General features: G+C 43.3%; 1 protein-coding gene across 3 annotated transcripts in view; it reads right to left on the bottom strand.

Moving 5' to 3' along the window:
* The window catches only part of fbxo3 (F-box protein 3), a 64,354-nt gene that overhangs the window by 27,583 nt on the left and 15,668 nt on the right, over window positions 1-21,103 (bottom strand). For all 3 annotated transcript variants that reach the window (XM_043706339.1, XM_043706340.1, XM_043706338.1), the window contains exons 6-8: window positions 5,798-5,843; window positions 4,396-4,480; window positions 3,592-3,714 (exon numbers count right to left, since the gene is read on the bottom strand). In XM_043706339.1, the coding sequence (XP_043562274.1) occupies window positions 3,592-3,714; window positions 4,396-4,480; window positions 5,798-5,843 (254 nt within the window). The remainder of the gene's footprint in view (window positions 1-3,591; window positions 3,715-4,395; window positions 4,481-5,797; window positions 5,844-21,103) is intronic.

The raw sequence follows: 21,103 nt of genomic DNA, 5'->3' as shown, positions 1-21,103 counted from the left end.
TGAGTGTGTCAGTGGAGGGTCTGCTTGGGCCTAGGAGAGAGGAAGTAGTGGAGAGCTTTCAGGCTCTCCGTGTCAGGGATACAGGTGTAAAGGGCCTGTACGTCCGTGGTGAAGTTGAGGTGTTGGGGGCTGGGGAATTGAAAGTTTTAGAACAGGTCGAGGGCATGAGTAGTGTCACCTGCATTCCTAGCTGGATCCAACTATCACCATCCCACCTACTCTCTCCCTAGCCCCAATCCCTTCACTCCATTTACTTCTGGGCTCCCTTCCCCCGTTCTGACAAAGGGTTTTGTTCCAAAATGTTGACTTTGCTGCTCCTCAGATGTTGTCTGATCTGTTGTGTTTTTTCAGCCTCACATCTACTGACTCTGACTCCCAGCATCTGCAATCCTCACTGTCTCCAATTTTGTATCCAATTGGTCAGCTCTTCCTGAATCCAATGAGATTTAACCTTACTCAACACCCTACCATGGGGTACCTCATCAAAGGCCTTGTTAAAGTTCACATAGTCAACATCTATCACACTGGCCTCATCTACTTCTTTGGTCACCCCTTCAAAAAACCTCAAATCCATGAGACATGATTTTCCACATGCAAAGTCATGCTGACTATCCCCAAATGAGTCTTTGCCTCTCCAGACACCTGTAGATTCCCCTCTAACAACTAACCCACCCCTAATGTTAGGCTCATCAGTGTGTAGTTCCTAGACATTTCCCAACAACCTTTCTTAAATACTGACAATATCAGCCAACTTCCAATCTTCCTGCACTTCACCAGTGGCTGTCATTGATACAAATATCTCCGCTAGAGGCCCTGCAATTTCCTCCCTAGCCTCCCACAAAGTCCTAGATGCACTTCATCAGGTCCTGGGGATTTACCTACCTTAATGTGTTTTAAGACTGACAGTACCTCCTCTTCTATGTGGACTCTCTTCAACACATCACTAAGTTCCCTAGCATCCATACTTTTCTCAACACTAAATACTGGCACAAATTCATTTAGGATCTTACCCATCTCTTGCGACTCTGCACTCAGACAGCCTTGTTGATCTTTAAGAGGCCCTATTGTCTCCCTAGTTACTCTTATGCATTCACGTACCTGGAGAATCTCTTTGGGATTCTCCTATATCCTGTCTGCTAAAGCCATCTTATAGCCCTCCTGACTGTTCTTAGTTTAGATTTAGATTACATTACAGTGTGGAAACAGGCCCTTCGGGCCAACAAATCCACACCGACCCGCCGAAGCGAAACCCATCCATACATTTACCCCTTACCTAACACTACGGGCAATTTAATATGGCCAATTCACCTAGCCCTGCACATCTTTGTGACTGTGGGAGGAAACCGGAGCACCCGGAGGAAACCCACGCAGACACGGGGAGAACGTGCAAACTCCACACAGTCAGTCGCCTGAGGCGGGAATTGAACCCGGGTCTCTGGCGCTGTGAGGCAGCAGTGCTAACCACTGTGCCACCGTGCCGCCCATACACTGACACCCTCTATACTGCTCAAGCAATTTCCCTAACCACTCCCTATACATGTCATCTGCTTCCTTCTTTATCTTGACCAGAGCTTCAATACCTCTAGTTATTTAGGGTTCCCTTACTCTCCATTCTAACAAGGATATGTTGGCCCTGAACCCTCATTAACTCACTTTTGCAAGTCTCCCACTTGCCAGACATCCCTTTGCCTGCCAACGGTCTCCCCCAAACAACATTTGAAAGACCATCAAAACTGGCCTTGTCCCAGTTTAGAATCTTGTGGACCAAACCTACCCTTTTCCATAGCTATTTTAAAAATAATGGAATTACGGCCACTCTTCCCAAACTGAAGCCCCACTAACACTTCTATCACTTGCCCCTCCTTATTTCCCAAGAGGAGGTCAAGTTTTGCTCCTTCTTTGGTCGGGCCATCCACAAACTGCATGAGGAATTCGTCCTGAACACACAAATTTATCTCCATCCAAGCACTTACCACTATGACAGTCCCAATCATTGTTTGGAAAGTTAAAATCCTTTACAATTCTTGCAGTTATCTGCAATCTGCTTACATATTTGTTCCTCAATCTCCACTGACTATTGGGGGCCCTATAGTACAATGCTATCAAGATGACCTTCCCCTTTTTATTTCTCAGATCCAAGCTGGAGTCCTGCCACATCCAGTTGTGAATCAGTAGTGCACTATTATACAACTCACTGGAGGAGGAGATTTCACAAATATCCCATCCTCAATGATGGAAGAGCTCAACACATCAGTGCAAAAGATAAGGCTGAAACATTCAAATCAATCTTTGCAGAAGTGCCAATCCATCTCAGACCCCTCCTACTGGAGGTCAGTCATCTCAGCTACAAGACATCTTTGCAGGAGTTCCTCAAGGTGGTGCCCTAGCCCAACCATCTTCAGCCGCTTCATAAATTACCTTCCCTCCATTATAAGTGGGGATGTTTACCAATGACTGTACCATTTATGACTCCTCAGCCACTGAAGCAGTCCATGTTCAAATGCAGTAAGATCTGGACAATATCCAGGCTTAGGCTGACATGTGACAAATAACATTGAAACCACAGCAGAATCAGGCAATGACCATCTCCAATAAGAGAGAATCTAACCATCTACTTCTGACATTCACTGGTGTTATCATTACTGAATGCCCCACAATTGACTAGAAACTGAACCAGAATTGCCATATAAATACTGTGGCTATAACAGCAGGTCAGATTCTAAGATTACTGCAGCATTATCTCACCTCCTGACTCCCCAGAGCCCGCCACTAATCTACAAGGCAAGATTGTGACAGAATAATCCCCAGTTGCCTGAAAGTGCATTTCTAACAAGTGCACCATTCATGCCTGTTTGCTGGCACCACATCCACCATCTTCAACATTCATGCCCTTCCCCAACAGACGTGTATGCTATCCAAAAGATCCCACAGAAATTCACCAAAGATCCTTAGACGACACCTTCCAAACTCACAACCACGACTATCTATAAATATGGGATGCACATACATGGGAACAACAAGTTCTGCTCCTGACTTTGGAACTAGGGGTAGTTCCTCTATAAGGTTGTGTTCTTGTACAACTCCGCATTATAGAAAAATCGTGCTTTAAAAACAGCACTTAAATGTGTTGCCGATGTAATCGCCAATATGTTTTCAAAGTTTGCGCTTTAGAAACAGTGCACCCAATTCCTCAAACACATTCCAGCGAATTCACATCAACAAAGCTCGCGTTATGGAAGAATGACCTGTATATTGGCCATTCCTTCACTGTCACTAAATGAAAATCCTGGATAGTCGATGTCTGACAGCACAGAGTACTCCTAAACCTCAAGGACTGCAGTAGATCAAGGAGGAAACACTACCCTCACATGACAATTAGGGAAGGGCAATAAATGTTTGCCCAGTCACACCTGGTCCACATCTTAAGAATGAATAAAAAAGGGATGCATTTCCATTTGGAATTTAAACCAATGTGATAACCATTTGTACAACAAATTCAATCCAATTCCACAACTTTTAAGTTGTTCTGAAGTCTCTAATCTGGCCCAGACACAGCTGATAGGGTTGAAGAAGAAGGGCCAGCATACATACCTGATTCTGTATGAGAAGAAATAATGTGGTGGGTGCACCGAGCTCAATTCTGGGAGGAAGGAGGTGGCTACAGATATGATAATATCCCCAGTTCGAGCCACCCAACTTTCGTCATGAATGTACCTGGGAAAGAGAGAATCACGTCAACAGAGAATGAATTGGCATACAGGAGAGTAGCCAGCAAGAAACCTGATCAAACTGGAACAGGACCATATATATCTGGTGGGAACACAAGGGCCACATACACATGGTAGGCATACATAAATTACTACATACTGTCTGCACACAATCATTCAAATAATCCAGAGCAAACTGAATTAGGATCTGAAATGGAATAACATGCAGGGTTATGAGAAGGCTGGGGAGTAGCATTAATTGAATTATTTAGGTGCAGACACAGTGGGCTGAATGGTCTCCTCTTCCACCAGAACAAATCTGATTCAGGGAGACATGGTCAGAATGAGACACATACATGCTACCATACGTGCTTGCATATGCATTGGGACATGCTCCCTCAGATCCACACAGACTTCCAAATGCAACGTACAAGCACTTCCATCCAATGTAGTGCACATAGTGCACACACACACTCCAAACACAGTGTACAAGGCACCCGATGTGTGTACGCAAATAAAGTGCAGCATATGAGACAGACACAGATAAATGTGCATACCCAGAATGTTTATGCCTTGTAGCCTTACACACAAAGACATATGTGTGCACAACACAAAGCACAGCGAACAAGGTGTAAACATACAACCCCCCCCATGCACACCCAGAAAAGAAACATATAAGCACACTGACCGGAATATCTGGTCTCGGATGATGGGATATCGCCCTGAAATTACATTGTGAACAAACTTGGTGAACCATTCTGTGAATGAGGTGCCTGGAAACAGGAAAAATAACATTAACCCTTACACTGTTGATTAACCTTTTGTGACATGACCTTGTTCAATGAGAACAAATCACATTTTGCAATGGAAAACATTCACGCTTCACTGCCCAATCTTACACTGTCCAACCTCTACAGAATCTGGAGAGACCTGCAATACATACAAATCAAACCCACCGTAAGCCTAATTTTTGAGGGAGGGAGAAGCCAACACCAACAGGCTAATGGAATCCACTCAAGGCTGGTGAAATCAGAAACTCTGGATTTGGAGAAGACACTATTCCGTATTCCACAATAGTGGTCTACAGAATACAGCAAAGACAAGCTGACAAGAGACTACGGAACTGTGGAATTAAAACACATCATAAATTAACAGCTTGATCATACAGTCCTACAGCATGGAGACAACCCCTTCAGCCCAAAGGTCCACCTTGGCCAAAATGTCTATCCAAGCAAACTCGGTTTCCCTGAACTTAGCCCATATCCTTCTAAACCTTTCATATCCATGTATGTCCAAATGCCTTTGAAATGTTGTTAATGTACACGCCTCAACCACTTCTGCTAGCAGCGCATACCACCCTCTGTGTAAAAACACTGCCCCTCAGGATCCCTTCTATTCTTTCCCCTCTAACCTTAAACTAATGTCCTCTAGTCCTCAATTCCCCAACCCTGGGAAAAAGACTGAGTGCATTCACTCTATCCATGTCTCTGATGATCTTATACATTTCCATAAGATTCCCCCTTCAGTCTCCTATGCTCTAAAGAAAAAGTTCCTACTTGTCCAGCCTCTCCCTAAAACTGACACTTGAGTCCTGGCAACATCCTTGTAAATTTTTTCTGCACTCTTTTCCAGTTGAATCCTTCCTATAGCAAGGTGATCAAAACTAAACACAATACCCCACGTGCAGCCTCACCAACATCCGATACAACTGCAACTTAACTTTCTAACTTCCACACTGAATGCCCTGACTGATGAAGGCCAGTGCGCCAAAAGCCTTCTTCCCTGTCCTGTCTACCTATGATTCCATTTTCAAAAAACCATGCACCTGAACTCCAAGGTCCCTCTGTTCCACTACACTCCTTAAGGCCCTACTATTCACCATGAAACTCCTACCTTGCTTTGACTTTCTAAAATGCGACACCTCACACTTATCTATATTAAGCTCCATTTGGTCAGTCTGTGCACTTAAGGAAAGGTGGAAAAGTCAGATACAAAGGACTATCAAAATAAGCTGGTTTCATTCACTGGCAGCTGAACAGTAGAGTCCAATTCCACAACAAGAGAAGGGTCAGGCAATTGGAACTCCATACCTGTGAGGAACATGTCAACAACAGACGGATCGCAAGCCATCTGATTCTGTGGAAGAGAGGAGAACCATATCATTTTGGGTACTACCAGATAGGAGTTACACAGCACATACACACATCATCCTATGAGCTGATCAGACAGGAGGAGCAGAGCAGACACACACCACTCTGAACACTGATCAACCAGCATTTGCAGAGCTTACAGTCATAGAAATCAACAACACAGAAAAGGCCCTTCGACATTTGCATTTATGCCGTTCAAGAACAACCGTCTAAAACTACACTAAACCCATTTATCTGCACATTGTCCATAAACTACTATTCCCTGGTATTACATCTGCTCATCCAGACAACTTGCCTCCACCATCCATTCAGACAGCCTTGATCCATATTTCACCCAAACTCTCAATTATGTGTACTTCAATCAGATCACCCCTCAGCATCCTCTGATCCATTGAAAACTTATCCAGCGTCTCTATAAAACAGACCTTCCATCTCAGGAAACACCCTGGTGAATCTCCTCTGCATTCTCTCCAGCACATTCACGTCCTTCCAATATTGTAGTGACCAGAACTGCGCACAGTCTTCCATCTGTGGCCTAACCAATGGTTTATAAGATTGCAACAAGACTTTCCATGCTCATACATTCTCTACCCTGGCTCAAGAAGGCAAGCATCCCCTACACCTTCTTCACCATCCTGTCTACCTTTGCTGACACCTTCAGGGATCTATGGACTTGTATACATAGGTCCCTTTGTTCCTCAGTACTCCTTAGGGACTTGCCATGCATTATGTGTATCTCTCCCTTGTTAAAGCTCCAAAAATGCATCATAGAATTGAAGGGTCCCTTCAGTGTGGCAAAAGGCCATTCGACCCATCAAGTCTGCACCAAACCTTCAAAGAGCATCCCACCCAGACCCAGCCGCCACTCTATCTCCATAACCCATTTCTACCTATCCTACATATCCCTAGATACCACAGCATGATCACATCAACTACTGGAAACAGAATATCCTTTTTTACCCTGTCAAAACTAACCCTGCACATCTATGGACTGTGGGAGGAAACCAGGACACCCGGAGGAAACCTACACAGATATTAGGAGAACGTGCAATCTCCACATAGACAGACACTTCACATCCAAGGCTGGAATAAAACCAAGGTCCCTGGTGTGGAGAGGTAGCAGCATTAACCATGGAGCCATTGTACCACCATCACCTCACACTTCTCAGGATTAAATTCATCTGCCATTGCTCTGCCCAATTTACCAGCTGATCAATATCTGAGACCTCCCACACCAATCCCTTTGGTACACCACTGTCACAGGTTTCCAATCACAAGAAAAACCCACCATCACTCATTGTCTCCTAACATGTAAGCCGATTTTTGAGCTGGTTTGCCATCTTGCCTTTGATCTCATGGGACCATGTGGACCTTGTTAAAGGCCTTACTGAAGTCCACGTAAAGCACACCAGCTGCACTACCCTCATCAACATATTTAGTCATCTTTTCAAAAACGTTCAGGTAGAACCATAGAATTTTACAGTACTAGAGGCGACCATTTGACACATGTCTGTACCCAGCTCACGAAATAGCTGCCCAGCTAGTTCTACTCTCCGGCCCTATCTCTATAGCACTTTAACTTCATCACTTTCAAATATATGTATTTGAAACCTCCTATGGAGTCTGCCTCCACCATCCTCTCCAAAACTTAACAACTCTCTGAATAAAGAAGTTTCTGCTCATGGCCATTCCAAACTCGCTTGCTGACAACCTTGAAGTTGTACCAGTGACTAGAGATCACATCAACTACTGGAAATAGAATATCCTTCTTTACCCTGTCAAAACTGTCACAATTTTGAACACCTCATCCTTTAATTTTCTCTGCTCCGAAGAGAATAAGCCCCCATTTCTCTAATCTTTCCTTGTATTAGCGAGTTTTGAGAAGATTTGTAGCTTGGGTTGAGGTTCTGGATCCTTGGAAACCCCCATCCTTCCCTTGTATCTAAAATCCCTCATTCTTGGCACCATTCTAGTAAATCTTCTTTGAACTCTCTCCATAGCTTTAACACCTTTCTTTAAAAAAAAGTGCAGGACTGAAGACAACCCACTCCAAATGTGGCTTGACCAATGATTTGCATAAAAGTGTCACCTCACTACCTTTTTTTTAATGCTCTGTGGCTCCACTTATAAATCCAAGGATCCTATAAAGCCTTCTTACCAATTGTTTCAACTTGGCTGGCCACCTTCAGAGAATCATGCACATGAAACCCAAGGACACTCTGCTTCTGTACTCTACTCAAAATTGTACCATTAAGCCCTGTATTGTCTCTCCTTGTTTCTTCTGCCAAAATGCATTATCTCATATTGCATTGCATTGAAATTCGTCTGCCAGGAGCATGCCCATTTGTTCAACTTGTCAATGTCCCTTTGAAGTCACTCAATGCCATCTTCTGGAGATGCCGGTGTTGGACTGGGGTGTAAAAAGTTAAAAATCACACAACTCCAGGCTATAAATTCTGTGTCTTACAATCGTGTACTCCACAACCACCTGATGAAGGAGCAGCGCTCCGAAAGCTAGTGCTTCCAATTAAACCTATTGGACCATAACCTGGCGCTGTGAGATTTTTAACCTAATATCATCCTCAATTCACGATTCTCCCTAGCTTAGTATTTGCAAAATTAGAGATTTTGTCCTCAACACCCATCTCCAAATCATTTATAGAAATCAGAAAAGGAAGGGTCCCAACACCAAACCCTGGAGAATACCACTTTCAACTCATCTCCAATCTGCGAAATGCTCATCTATACCTACCTTCTCTTCCCTCCCTTTTAGCCAATTTCTGATACATGCTGCCAAGGACCCATCAATCCCAAACATTTCTAAATTGTTAACCAACCTGCTATGTGACACTCTATCAAATGCCTTCTGAGTGTCCAAACATAAAACGTTCAGAGCATTACCTTCATCCACTGCTTGTGTGACCTCATCAAAGAATTAATTAAATTTGTCAGATAAGTCCTGCCCTTAACAAAGCCATGTTGACTATCTGGCATGAACTTATTTTCCTGGGCTATACTTTGCCCTTTTCTTAAACAATGGTATCATATTTACAATCCTCCAGTTCCCTGGGACTAATGCTATGTCCAGAGAGGCCTGGAAAATTTCTGTCAACCGTCTGATTTGCTCCCTTACTTCTCTCTACAATCTAGGATGCATCTAATCTGGTGACTTCTCCACCTGGAGTGCTGCCAGCCTTTTAAACACCTCTTCTTTACCTATCACTGTATCGCCCAGTTACTTAACGTTCGCATTTTCAACAACGCTACCGTCACCACCCTGTAATTTGGTAAAGACAGAAGCAAACCATTCATTTAGTACCTCGACTTTATTCTTTGCTTCAGTGAGCAGCTTACCCTGCTTGCTCCTTATGAGGACAGTGAGCACTGCAAATGTTGGAGAGTCAGTGTGGATAAAGAGTGGAGCTGGAAAAAGCACAGCAGGTCAAGCAGCATCAGAGGAGAATGGGAGTTGACATTTCAGGTCGGAACCTTTCGTCAGGACTGGGGGAGGGGAACAGGGCTGAGAATTAAATAGAGGGAGGGGTTAGGGCTGGGGAAAGGTGGATTAGATGCTGATAGGTGGCTCAGGCAGGAGGTGGCTGTGATTGATCAATGGGAAGGGTGGAGCAGATAGGTGAGAAGACTAGATTAGATTCCCCTACAGTGTGGAAACAGGCTCTTCGGCCTAACAATCCACACTGACCCTCCGAAGAGTAACCCTCCAGACCCATTTCCCTCTGACTAATACAGCTAACACTATGGGCAATTTAGCATGGCCAATTCACCTGACCCGCACATCTTTGGACTGTGGGAGGAAACCGGAGCACCCGGAGGAAACCCACGCAGACACGGGGGGAATGAGCAAACCCCACACAGGCAGTCACCCAAGGCTGGAATCGAACTTCGGTCCCTGGCGTTGTGAGGCAGCAGTACTAACCACTGACCAACCGTGCCACCCCCAATGGAAGGAAGATGGACAGGTTGTGTCAGGTTACGGCGGCAGGGTGCAGAGGGAGGGCTGGACCTGGGATGAGATGGGGGGCGTTATGCAGAGATTTGGAAGCTGGTGTTAACGCTGTATGGTTGTAAGCTCCCAAGATGTGGCTTTATTTTGATGGTAATGGAAGCTCAAGATGAACATGTCCTACAGGAATGGGAGGGGGAGTTGAAATTGCTGACAACCAGGAAGTAGGGTTGATTGGAGCGAACAGATTATAAATGTTTCCTGAACCGGTTTCCAAGTTTGCGCTCAGTCTCTCCGCAGAGTAGAGGAGACCACATCGGGAGCAAAGGATACAATAAATCAGGTTAGAGAAAATGCACGTAAATCTCTGCCGGACTTGGAATGATTCCTTGGGGCCTTGGATGGGGGGTGATGCGGGCAGTGTGGGCCACAACCTATCCTTTAAGTAGTCTTTAACTATTAATATGCTTGACGAACATTTTACTATTTATTTTAGTCCAGCCTGTCATCATTTTCTTATGCCTCCTCTTAGCCTTCATTATTCTGGTCTTGCCCTCGCTCCTGCATCTGAGCTACTCGCCTGGTTTTAATTGCTATTATTACTCTGGTATACATTACATGCTGAAATCCTTGTATAGTACCAGGAGTGTGGAGTGAGAGAGGGACTCACTGAAATCCTTGTAGAGATTTACCTGGGGTGTGCAGTTTATTTATTGTATCCTTTGCTCCTGATGTGGTCTCCTCTACTCCGGAGAGACTGAGCGCAAACTTGGGAACCGGTTCAGGAAACATTTATAATCCGTTCCCTACAATCAACCCTACTTCCTGAAGAAGGGCTCATGCCCGAAACGTCGGTTCTCCTGCTCCTTGGATGCTGCCTGACCTGCTGCGCTTTTCCAGCAACACATTTTCAGCTCTGAACTCCAGCATTTGCAGTCCTCACTTTTTCCTATACATTACATACCCCTTTTTTCTTCATTATCTCATCAATATTCTTAGTCACCCAGGGTATTCTAGCTTTGGATACTCTATAGTTATTTTCATGCTTTTCACCATGGGCGGCACGGTGGCACAGTGGTTAGCACAGCTGCCTCACAGCGCCAGAGACCCGGGTTCAATTCCCGCCTCAGGCGACTGACTGTGTGGAGTTTGCACGTTCTCCCCGTGTCTGCATGGGTTTCCTCCGGGTGCTCCGGTTTCCTCCCACAGTCCAAAGATGTGCAGGGTCAGGTGAATTGGCCATACTAAATTGCCCATAGTGTTAGGTAAGGGGTAAATGTAGGGGTATGGGTGGGTTTCGCTTCGGTGGGTCGGTGTGGACTTGTTGGGCGAAGGGCCTGTTTCCACACTGTAATCTAATCTAAATCTAAATCTAATCTAAATCTATATTGAAATTCGCCCATTTCTCATATATTGCTTTATCCACTAAAATGCATCTTCAATTAATGTACTCCAGTTAAACTTTTAGACCCTGAATATCTGCCCTTTTCCAGTCTGGGATCCTAATCAATGACTGAATTTTATCCTTTTCCAACTTAATATTGAACTTTATTGTATTATGTCAGACAGGATCTCCCTGTAACAAATCCATCCCGACTATCCCAGATCAATCCTTACTTTTCAAAGCATTCTTCAGATTTTTCTATTAACTTCCCTACCACTGACGTCAGACTAACTGGTCTGTAATTACCTGCCATACCCTGCTGTCTTTCTTGAACAAAGGAACTTTAGCTAATCTCCGGTCATCTGACACTTCATCTGTGGCCAACAAAGTTTTAAGTACCTCCACCAGGATCCCAGCAATCGCCTTTCCTCCCACATCAGCCTGGGATTTCTCAGGCCTTGGGAATTTACACAACTTTATATCTGCAAAATCATCGAATAGCTCCTCCTTATTAATCTTAAATTACAGAATCTCACCACCCCAACTATAGTCTCCAGCTACAATGTTTTTTGCCTTTGTCAGTACATTCATTTAAGACCCTACCCATGTCCTCAGGCTCTACGCACAGGTTGTCCCTTTGGTCTCTAATAGATCCCACTCTTTTCCTAGTAATCTTTTTATTCTTATTACAATTATTAAAGGTCTGGGGGTTTTCCTTGATCCTATCTGTCAAAGATATTCCATAATCCCTCTTTGCCTACCTAATTTAGGACAGAGAACAATGCAACACAGGAACAGGCCCTTCGGCCCACAATGTTGTGCTAAACATGATGCCAAGTAAAACTAATCCCTTCTGCCTGCCCTTGGTCCATTTCCCTCTACTTCTTGCATATTCATGTGTTTATCTAAAAAACCCTTAAAAGCCCCTGTCGTATCTGCCTCTACCATCACCCCTGACAGCGTGTTCCAGGCACCTACCAATTCCTGCATAAAACAGCTGCTCCTCACATCTCCTTTGAACTTTCTCCCTCTCACCTTAAATGCATGAATTCTAGTATTAGACATTCCAACTCTGGGAAAAAATTTCTGATTGTCAACAACCTCATAATTATATAAACTTCTATCAGGTCTCCCTCAACCTCCGCCGCTCCAAAGATGACAACGCTAGTTTGTCCAGACTCTCCTAACAGCTTACAATGTGTAATCCAGGCAGCATTCTGGTAAACCTCTTCTGCACCCTCTCCAAAGCCTCCACATCCTTCTTGTACTGCGGTGACCAGAATTTGAATGCAGTACTATAAGTGCCACCCTCACAAACTTTTATAATCCTGCAACATCGCTTCCTTACTCTTGTACTCATTGCCCCAACCAATAAAAGGCAAATATGCCAAATATCCTCTTTACCATCCTATCTCCCTGCTTGGCCACTTTCATGGAAGCATGGACTAGTACCCCAAGACCCCCCTGTACATCAGTGCTGTTAAGGGTCCTGCTATTAGCCATATACCTTCCCTTAACATTTGAGCTCCCAAACTGCAGCACCTCTCACATGCCCAGATTGAGGCTGTACAGTGCTACCTCACAGCACAGGGTTCAATTCCAGCCTCAGGTGACTGGCTGTGTGGAGTTTGCACATTCCCCCAGTGTCTGCATGGGTTTCCTCCCACAGTCAAAAGATGTGCAGGTTAGGTGGATTGGTCATACTAAATTGTCCATACTGTCTGGGGATGTGGAGGTTAGGTTGATTATTAGGTGGGTGCTGCAGGGATAGGAGTAGGGGGGTGAGTCTGGGTGGGATGCTCTTTAGAGAGTTGGTGTGGACTTGCTGGGCCAAATGGCCTATTTCCACACTATAGGGATTCTATTCTATAAAATTAATCTCCATCTGCCACTTGTCTGCCCATATCTGCAATTGATCTATGTCCCTCTGTATCCTTTGACAAGCTTTTACACTATCCACAACTCCCCTGAGCTTTGTGCCATTTGCAAACTTACTAACCCACCCATCTACATTTTCATCCAAGTCATTTTTATAAATCACAAACAGCAGAGGTCCGAGTACAAATCCCTGCGAAACAGACCTCCAGCTAGAAAAACACCCTTCCACTACGACTCTGTCTTTTATGGATAAGCCAATTTGCAATCCAAATGGCCAAATGAGTATGGATCCCAGACATCTTAATCTTCTTGACAAGCCTACCAGGAGGGATCTTGTCAAAACTCCCTGTAGACAACATTGACTGCTCTACTCTTATTGATCACCCATAACAGCAAATAAATCAATCAAGTAAGACATGACCTGCTCCACATGCTGACTGTCCCTCATTCGGCCACGTTTTTCCAAATGCATGTGAATCCTATGCCTAAGAATTCTCTCCAATGGCTTCCCAATCACCAATGTGAGACTCACTGGTCTACAGTTCCCTTCTTGAACAGAGGAACAACGTTAACAACTTGCCAGTCTTCAGGGATCTCGCCAGTGGCTAAACAGGAAACAAAGATCTTGGTCAAGGCCCCAGCAATCTCCTCCCTTGCCTCTCTAAATAAGTTGGGGCAGATATAATCAGGTCCTGGGAACTTACCCACCTTAATGTTCTTCAAGAGACATAACATCAATTCTTTCTTGACCTCAAAATGCCCTAGCATGCTAGCAAGCCCCACACTAATTTCATTATCCTCCATGTCCTTCTCCTGGGTGAATACCCGATGCAAAGTACTCATTTAGGATCTTGCCCATATCCTTTGTCTTTATCTTTAGTGGTCCCGCCTTCACCCTCTTGTTTTAATTTTTAAAATGCCTGGAGATTCTCTTTAACCAGACGCACCAAGGACACTTCATGGCCCTTCTTTACCTGCTTGCATTCTTTCCTACTTTCTTTATATTCATCATGGCTCCTGTCCAATCTGAGATTTCTAAACCTTATATACGCTTCCTTTTTCTTTTTGATTAAATTCAAAATATTCCTCGCTATCCAAGAATCCTATACCTTGCTATCTTTGTTTTTCCTCCTTAGTGGAACAGGCCACTGAACCCTGATCAGTAGGCATTTAAACAACGCTTGTATGTCAAATGTGGACTGGCCCAATAACAGCTGCTCCTAATTAACTTTAGGACAGCAAAGTGGCTCAGAGGTTAGCACTTCTGCCTCACAGTGCCAGGGATCCAGGTTCAACTCCAGCCTTAGGCAACTGTAAGTATGGAGTTTGCACATTCGCCCTGTGTCTGCACGGTTTCCACCAGGTGTGCCAGTTTCCTCCCACAGTCCAAAGATGTGCAAATTAGGTGGATTGGCTATGCTAAATTGCCATAGTATCCAGGGATATGTAGATTAGGTGGATTCGCTTTGGGAAATGCAGGGTTACAGGGATAGGGTAGGGGTGAGAGTCTGTGTGGGATGCTCTTTGGAGAGTCAGTGTGGACTTGTTGGGCCAAATGGCGTGTTTCCACACTTTAGGGATTCTGTGACACTTAACTTCTGCATGATTCTTATTGCTTTCTATAAGGACTTTGAACCTGAGCGTTATGATCACTATTCCCAAAAACGCTTGCCTACTGACACATGAACCATTTGACCAGACTCATTCTTTAGGATTCATGTCTGGCAGGACTATCTACATACTGGCATAAAAGCTGCCTTGGATGCACTTTAAAGATTCTACCCAATCTAACCCATTCAAACTAAGGCAATCTCAATTAATGTTAACAAAGTTGAAGTCCCCTACAATATCAATCTTTTTTCACTCACATCTTTGTGATTTGCCTCCATACTTGCTCCTCTATCTCCCTCTGACTGTTGGGAGGCCTGTCATATATTCCCAGTGAAGTAATCACCTTCTTTTTCATTTCTAAGCTCTACCCAAATGGCTATATTGGAAGACTCTTCTTGCACAATCGCCCTCATTACTGCAATTTCCTTTGTCAATAATGCAGCGTCCCAACTACCCCTAGAATTAGGGGGCCTAGCCTCAAATTAAAGGGTAGCAGATTTAGGACTGAGTTGAGGAGGAACTTCTTCATCCAAAGAGCTGTGAATCTGTGGAATTCCCCGCCCAGTTGAGGCTAATTCGTTGAATGTTCCTAAGGCAAAGATAGATAATTTTTGAACAATAAAGGAATTAAGGATGAGTGGATGGATAAGAGGAGCTGAGTCCACAAAAAGATCACCACAATCTTACCGAATGGTGGAGCAGGCTCAAGGGGTCAGATGGCCTACTCCTTCTCCTATTTCGTATGTTTTCGTGTTTCCTGCTATCTACTAGAAATGTCAACACCCTGAACTGCGTAACCAGTCCTTTCGTCAACTATGTCTCAATGACTCAGCAATATCATATTCCCATGTGCTGATCAACACTGTCCATCTGCCTTACCTTACACTTTGCATTAAAATACATAACATTTTACTTTCACACATGCGCCTCGTCATACGCATGTTTTCTCCACCTGCTTGCCTGTTCTAGCATTCCTTCTATATCTGATTGGACTTTGCTCCTGACTTTATGTCTGCTCTTTCCCCCACCCTCCTGCTCAATTAGTTTAAAATCTCCCCAGCAGCATGGGCAAACCTCTCAGCTAGGACACTGGACCCATTCCAGTTCAGCTACAAACTGTACAGCTTGTACAGGTGCCACTTATTCCAGAAACTATCCCACAGATCCAAAAGTCTAAAGCCCTCCCCCCTACTCATCCTTTTAGCCACGCGATTCATCTTCTTATTTCCATACTTAGTGACACATGGCACTGGAAGTAATCCAGAGATGACAACCTTAATAATCTCTCTTTAATCTCTAAACTCCTGTAGAGTCAGAGATGTACAGCATCCCGGAAATAGACCCTTCGGTCCAACCCGTCCATGCCGACCAGATATCCCAACCCAATCAAGTCCCACCTGCCAGCACCCGGCCCATATCCCTCCAAACCCTTCCTATTCATATACCCATCCAGATGCCTCTTAAATGTTGCAATTGTACCAGCCTCCAACACTTCCTCTGGCAGCTCACTCCATACACGATGATCATTCAGGGAGATCTTTAGCCGAAAGAAGACAGACACTGATGATGACAGTCATTGTGTGATTTTGAAATTACGTTGATGTAATTTTAATACAGGTTTTTATTGCAGCAATATATTGTTATAGAGTTGGAGGCAGATAACAAGCAGTTAAGTGAAATGAGGGCTTAGAGTTATGAATAGTTGTTGTTTAATCTTAACTCTTAGAGTTAAAGAAATGAATTGATAATATTATCTTGAACAAATGGAATTTGGGAGTTCTCTGTCACTCATATTTCAACAGATTACAAGATGAGGTAAACTTTTCTGGCTGTTTGGTTTAGTTAGCATAAGGGTTCACCGCCATGTCATAACAGTTTGGGGGCTTGGGTCCGAGATTTGGACAGGTTTAGACAGATCCGGTCTGAGATTTGAACAGATTTAGGGTATGAAATATCCCAGCAGATTTAAACACTTGCCGATTAGTGTCCTAGATCTTTATAAACATAGGTGAGAAAATTTGTTTACTTCTGGTTGGTTAAATTAAATGAGCAAGAGAGCGAAAGAGAAAAGGAGAGAGAAAGAGAGAGAAGAAAAGGGGAGGGGAGAGAGAGAGAGAGAAAGAGAGAGATAGAGAGGGAAAAAGGAGAGAAGGTTCTTAGCTGAGCAAAGAGAGCGAGAAGAAAGAGAAAGGGAAAGGGAAAGGTATCTCATTTGTATTTTTTGCAATTAGAGATGCCCCAAATGAATCTACTCAGTTTACTCCCTTTCAGTTAGTATTTGGAAATGAAGTGAGAAAACTTTTGAAATTAATTAAAGAGAAATTGACAGGACCAAAATCCTGTCCAAAATCTCACACTTGAATTATGGATCTCAACAGCACCTGAGGGGGGCAAAGCAGCATAGAATGAAGAAGGTGGCAGAAAAAAACCTCTAAAATTCAGACATTTTCCGATGGGGATGATGTATTAGTATTGTTAGCAGTAGTTGGAGATCACTTCAAAGTCAGATTTAATGGTCCCTATCAAATTGAAAAAAAGTTGAATTAGGTAAACTATCTGATAAAGATGCTGCATAGGAAAAACACGATCAGGTATGTTATGTGAATATGTTGAAATCTCACTATAATAGACACGGGAAACTGGAGACACAGGGAACTAGTTACTGCCCCACAGAGTGAGGAATCAAATTCAGATGTTGTGGAATTTGGTGTGCCTCAAAATACATCAAACAAGAGGAAGTCCTTGAGGAGTGGAAATGTTAGTGAGCCATCTGTCTCAGGAGCAAAGAACCCAGTTGAAAGGTTTGTTGCAGCACTATGGGGACATATGCAGGAATAAGATGGGGAGGACTAATGCTACTGTGCATGAGGTGGAAGTAGGGAATGCTGTTCTGATAAACAACACCCCTACAGACATAATCCTTCCAAGGCCACATAGGTCCAGAAGGAAGTGAATGCGATACTCAATTAAGATATTATCAAATCAAGTCAGAGTGAGTGGAGTTAGACAATCATGTTAGTTCCCAACCCTGACGGGACTCAAGGATTTTGGACTACCAGAAGGTCAATGCCGTAACAATATCAGACTCATACCCAATACCAAGATTGGAGGATTGTATAGAGAAATTTGGGCAAGCCAGTTACACCAAAAAGGTGGACTTACTGCGTGGTTATTAGCAGGTACTTTTATCAGAGAATGCGAAAGGCGTTTCTGTGTTTGAAACCCCAAATGGGTTATATCAATTCAAAGTGATGCTTCTGGAATGAAGAACGCACCTGCCACATTTAGGGGGATACACACAGAAAAGGGGATAAACGTGGAAAGTACTTTATACAGAGGGTGGTAGGTGCCTGGAACACGTTGCTAGCAGAGGTAGTAGATGCTGGCATGTAGATTAATTTTAGTTGTGTCTGGACAGATGCATGAATAGGTGAGGAGCAGAGGGATACAGATCCTTAGGAATTGGACGATAGGTCTAGACATTGGATTTGGACTGGCATAGGCTTGGAGGGCCGAAGGGCCTGTTCTTATGCTGGAAGTTTTCTTTGTTCTTTGTTCTATCCCAAAGACTCATGAACAGTTATGGCTGGGTTAACAGACTATGCAGTTTATTTGGATGATGTAGTGAGTTTTAGTAAGTCATGGAAAGATCACATGGTACAACTGGCAGAGCTCTTTGAACAATTAATAAGCGCAAAACTGGTAATAAACTTAAAAGAAAACAGAATTTGCGAAGGCAGAGGTGACGTTCTTGGGACATGGAAGATTGACCCCAAGGAATACCAAGGCGAAGGCCATCAAGGAATTTCTATGACAAACCTCAAAGAAAGAGGTGCTTCGATGTTTGGGACTAAGCAGATTCTACTGCAGATTTGTTCCCAACTTCAGCAGCATAGTGGCACCGCTAACAGCTTTACTGAATAACAACACAAAGTTTTGGTGGACAGAACAATGCCTGGAGGCATTTGACATTTTAAAAGCAGTATTATCCTCTGCACCAGTTTTAGCTACACAAAGTTTTTTTGAAATTTTTCAAAGTTGCAATCAATGCTAGCCACATAGCAGTTGAAACTGGACTGCTATAGGAAGATGATGATGGAATTGAATGGCCAATTGGTTACTTTTGAAAGAAATTCAACACCCACCAGATAAAATTCTCGACCACTGAAAAGAAATTATTGAGTTTGGTACTGGCCTCACAACATTTTAATGTTTATATGACAAACAATGTGTCAGAGACAGTTGTGTACACGGACCACAATCCTCTTATATTCTTGGAACAATTTAAGAACAAGAATATAAGACTATTTAGTTGGAGTCTTATGTTACAGACTTTTAATTTACAAATTGTACATGTCAGTCATAAAAATGTAATAGCAGATGCATTATCGTGGATTTAAAGGATAAAGTATAGATAAGGTTGAACAGATACCAATGTTTTGTGTGTGTGTGTGCAGAAATTAATATGAACTTAGATTAATGTTTTATGTATTTCATTGTAATGGGGTTAAGAATTAGAAAACAAAAATCATTTCATTATGATGGTTCTTTTTTTCTTAAGTGGAGAGGTGATATGAAGTTGAAAGTGTGTCCTGTACATTTAAGAGAGTGAATGCTGTACTGCATTACAAGCACCTGAGAGCTTACAAGCATCTGTCATATGACTAGCTAGCAGTTTCAGATTGCACTGGAAGTTTGAAAATATGTAACATTTGGCTGTGAAATACATACCTGAGTTGATTGCTGTTTTAACAACAATTTGAATTTAACCAGTTTAAATTATGCCTCAGGATAATTAAACTCAGACTTGATTGGGTTTTTGTTATAGAGTTGGAGGCAGATAACAAGCTGTTATGAGAAAGGGTGTCTTAGAGTTGTGAATAGGTGTTGTTTAATGTTCACTTTTAGAGTTAAGGAATAAATTGATATTATTTTCTTAAACAAATGAAATTTGGGAGTTCTCTGTCACTCATTTTAACAGATTATGAGGCGAGGTGGGGTTTTCTAGGTGTTTGGTTTAATTAGCAGAAGGTTTCACCACCGTGTTAGAATAAGATCCTGATAAAACAAAAACCACTGGAAAAACCCAGCAAGTCTGGCAGAGAAAGCAGAGTTCACATTTCAGGTTCAGTGATCCTTCTTCAGAACCAATAGTAGGAGGAAAAGGTGGTATATATGCCGAAGACAAGGTGTTTGTGGGGTGGGGGGGGGTGCGGTGTCGGTTCATGGGAAGCAGTAAGGAGTTGGGCAGAGATGGAACCCAGAGAGAGAGAGACAGAGACAGGCAGAGAATGACAAAGGGATGAATGGTATCAAGAAAATAAGTAGGTCAAAACATGTTGGCTATGCTGAAAGCAGCCCATATCATGGATGGGTAATAGATATAAAAGGTGGTTCTAAAACTATTGAACTTGATATTGAGATCTGATGGCTGCAGGTCCCTAAACAGAAAATGAAATGCTGTTATTCTAGTTTGCTCTGAGCCTTACTATAACACTGCAGCAAGCCCGAAACAGAAATTTTGGCCAGGGAACACAGTGGTGTATTAAAGAGGAGGCAACTAGAAGCTTGTGTCAATTTTGTTGACAAAACGTGGATGGTCTGCAAAATACTTGCCCAGTGTACATAACATCCTGGTAAATCTCTTCTACACACTCTCCAGTGGTATCACATTCCTACTCAATTCCAGAACTGAATACAGCATCTTAGCTAAGATCCAGTTAACGTTTTGTACAGTTCCAACATAATATCTCTGCTCTTCAAACTGATGCCTCAACTAATAAAGGGAAGCATTCCATATGCCTACTTAATCATTTCATCTACCTTAACAGACTGAAGCATGTGTACATTCCTTGATTTTCAGTGCTTCCCAGTATCCTACTGTTTCTCTTCCCTTCTTTGTCCTGTCCAAGTGTTATCACCTCACATTTATTGGATTGGATTCTATTTGCCATTAATTAGCCCATCTGACCAGCCCATCTATATCCAGCACAGTGGCTCAGTGATTAGCACTGCTACCTCACAGCGCCAGGGACACAGGTTCGATTCCAATTTTGGGCGACTGTCTGTGTGGAGTTTGCACATTCTCCCTATGTCTGCGTGGATTTCCTCCCACAATCCAAAGATGTGCAGGTTAGGTACATTGGCTGTGCTAAATTGTCTATAGTTTTCAGGGATGTGTAGGTTAGGTGTATTAGTCAGGGGTAAATATAAAGTAAGGGGAACAGGTCTGGGTGGGTTACTCTTCGGAGGGTTAGTGTGGACCCGTTGGGCCAAGGGCCTGTTTCCACACCGTAGGGATTCAATGATTCCTGTAATCTAAGGTTATCTTGCTCACCATTTACCACCAAATCAATTTTGCATCATCAATGAACTGATGATCAATCCTCCTACATTCAAGTGTAGTGGA

Source organism: Chiloscyllium plagiosum, chromosome 16 (assembly GCF_004010195.1).
Source record: "Chiloscyllium plagiosum isolate BGI_BamShark_2017 chromosome 16, ASM401019v2, whole genome shotgun sequence".
Classification (NCBI taxonomy): Eukaryota; Metazoa; Chordata; class Chondrichthyes; order Orectolobiformes; family Hemiscylliidae; genus Chiloscyllium; species Chiloscyllium plagiosum.
This window is presented reverse-complemented; position numbering and strand designations above follow the sequence as displayed.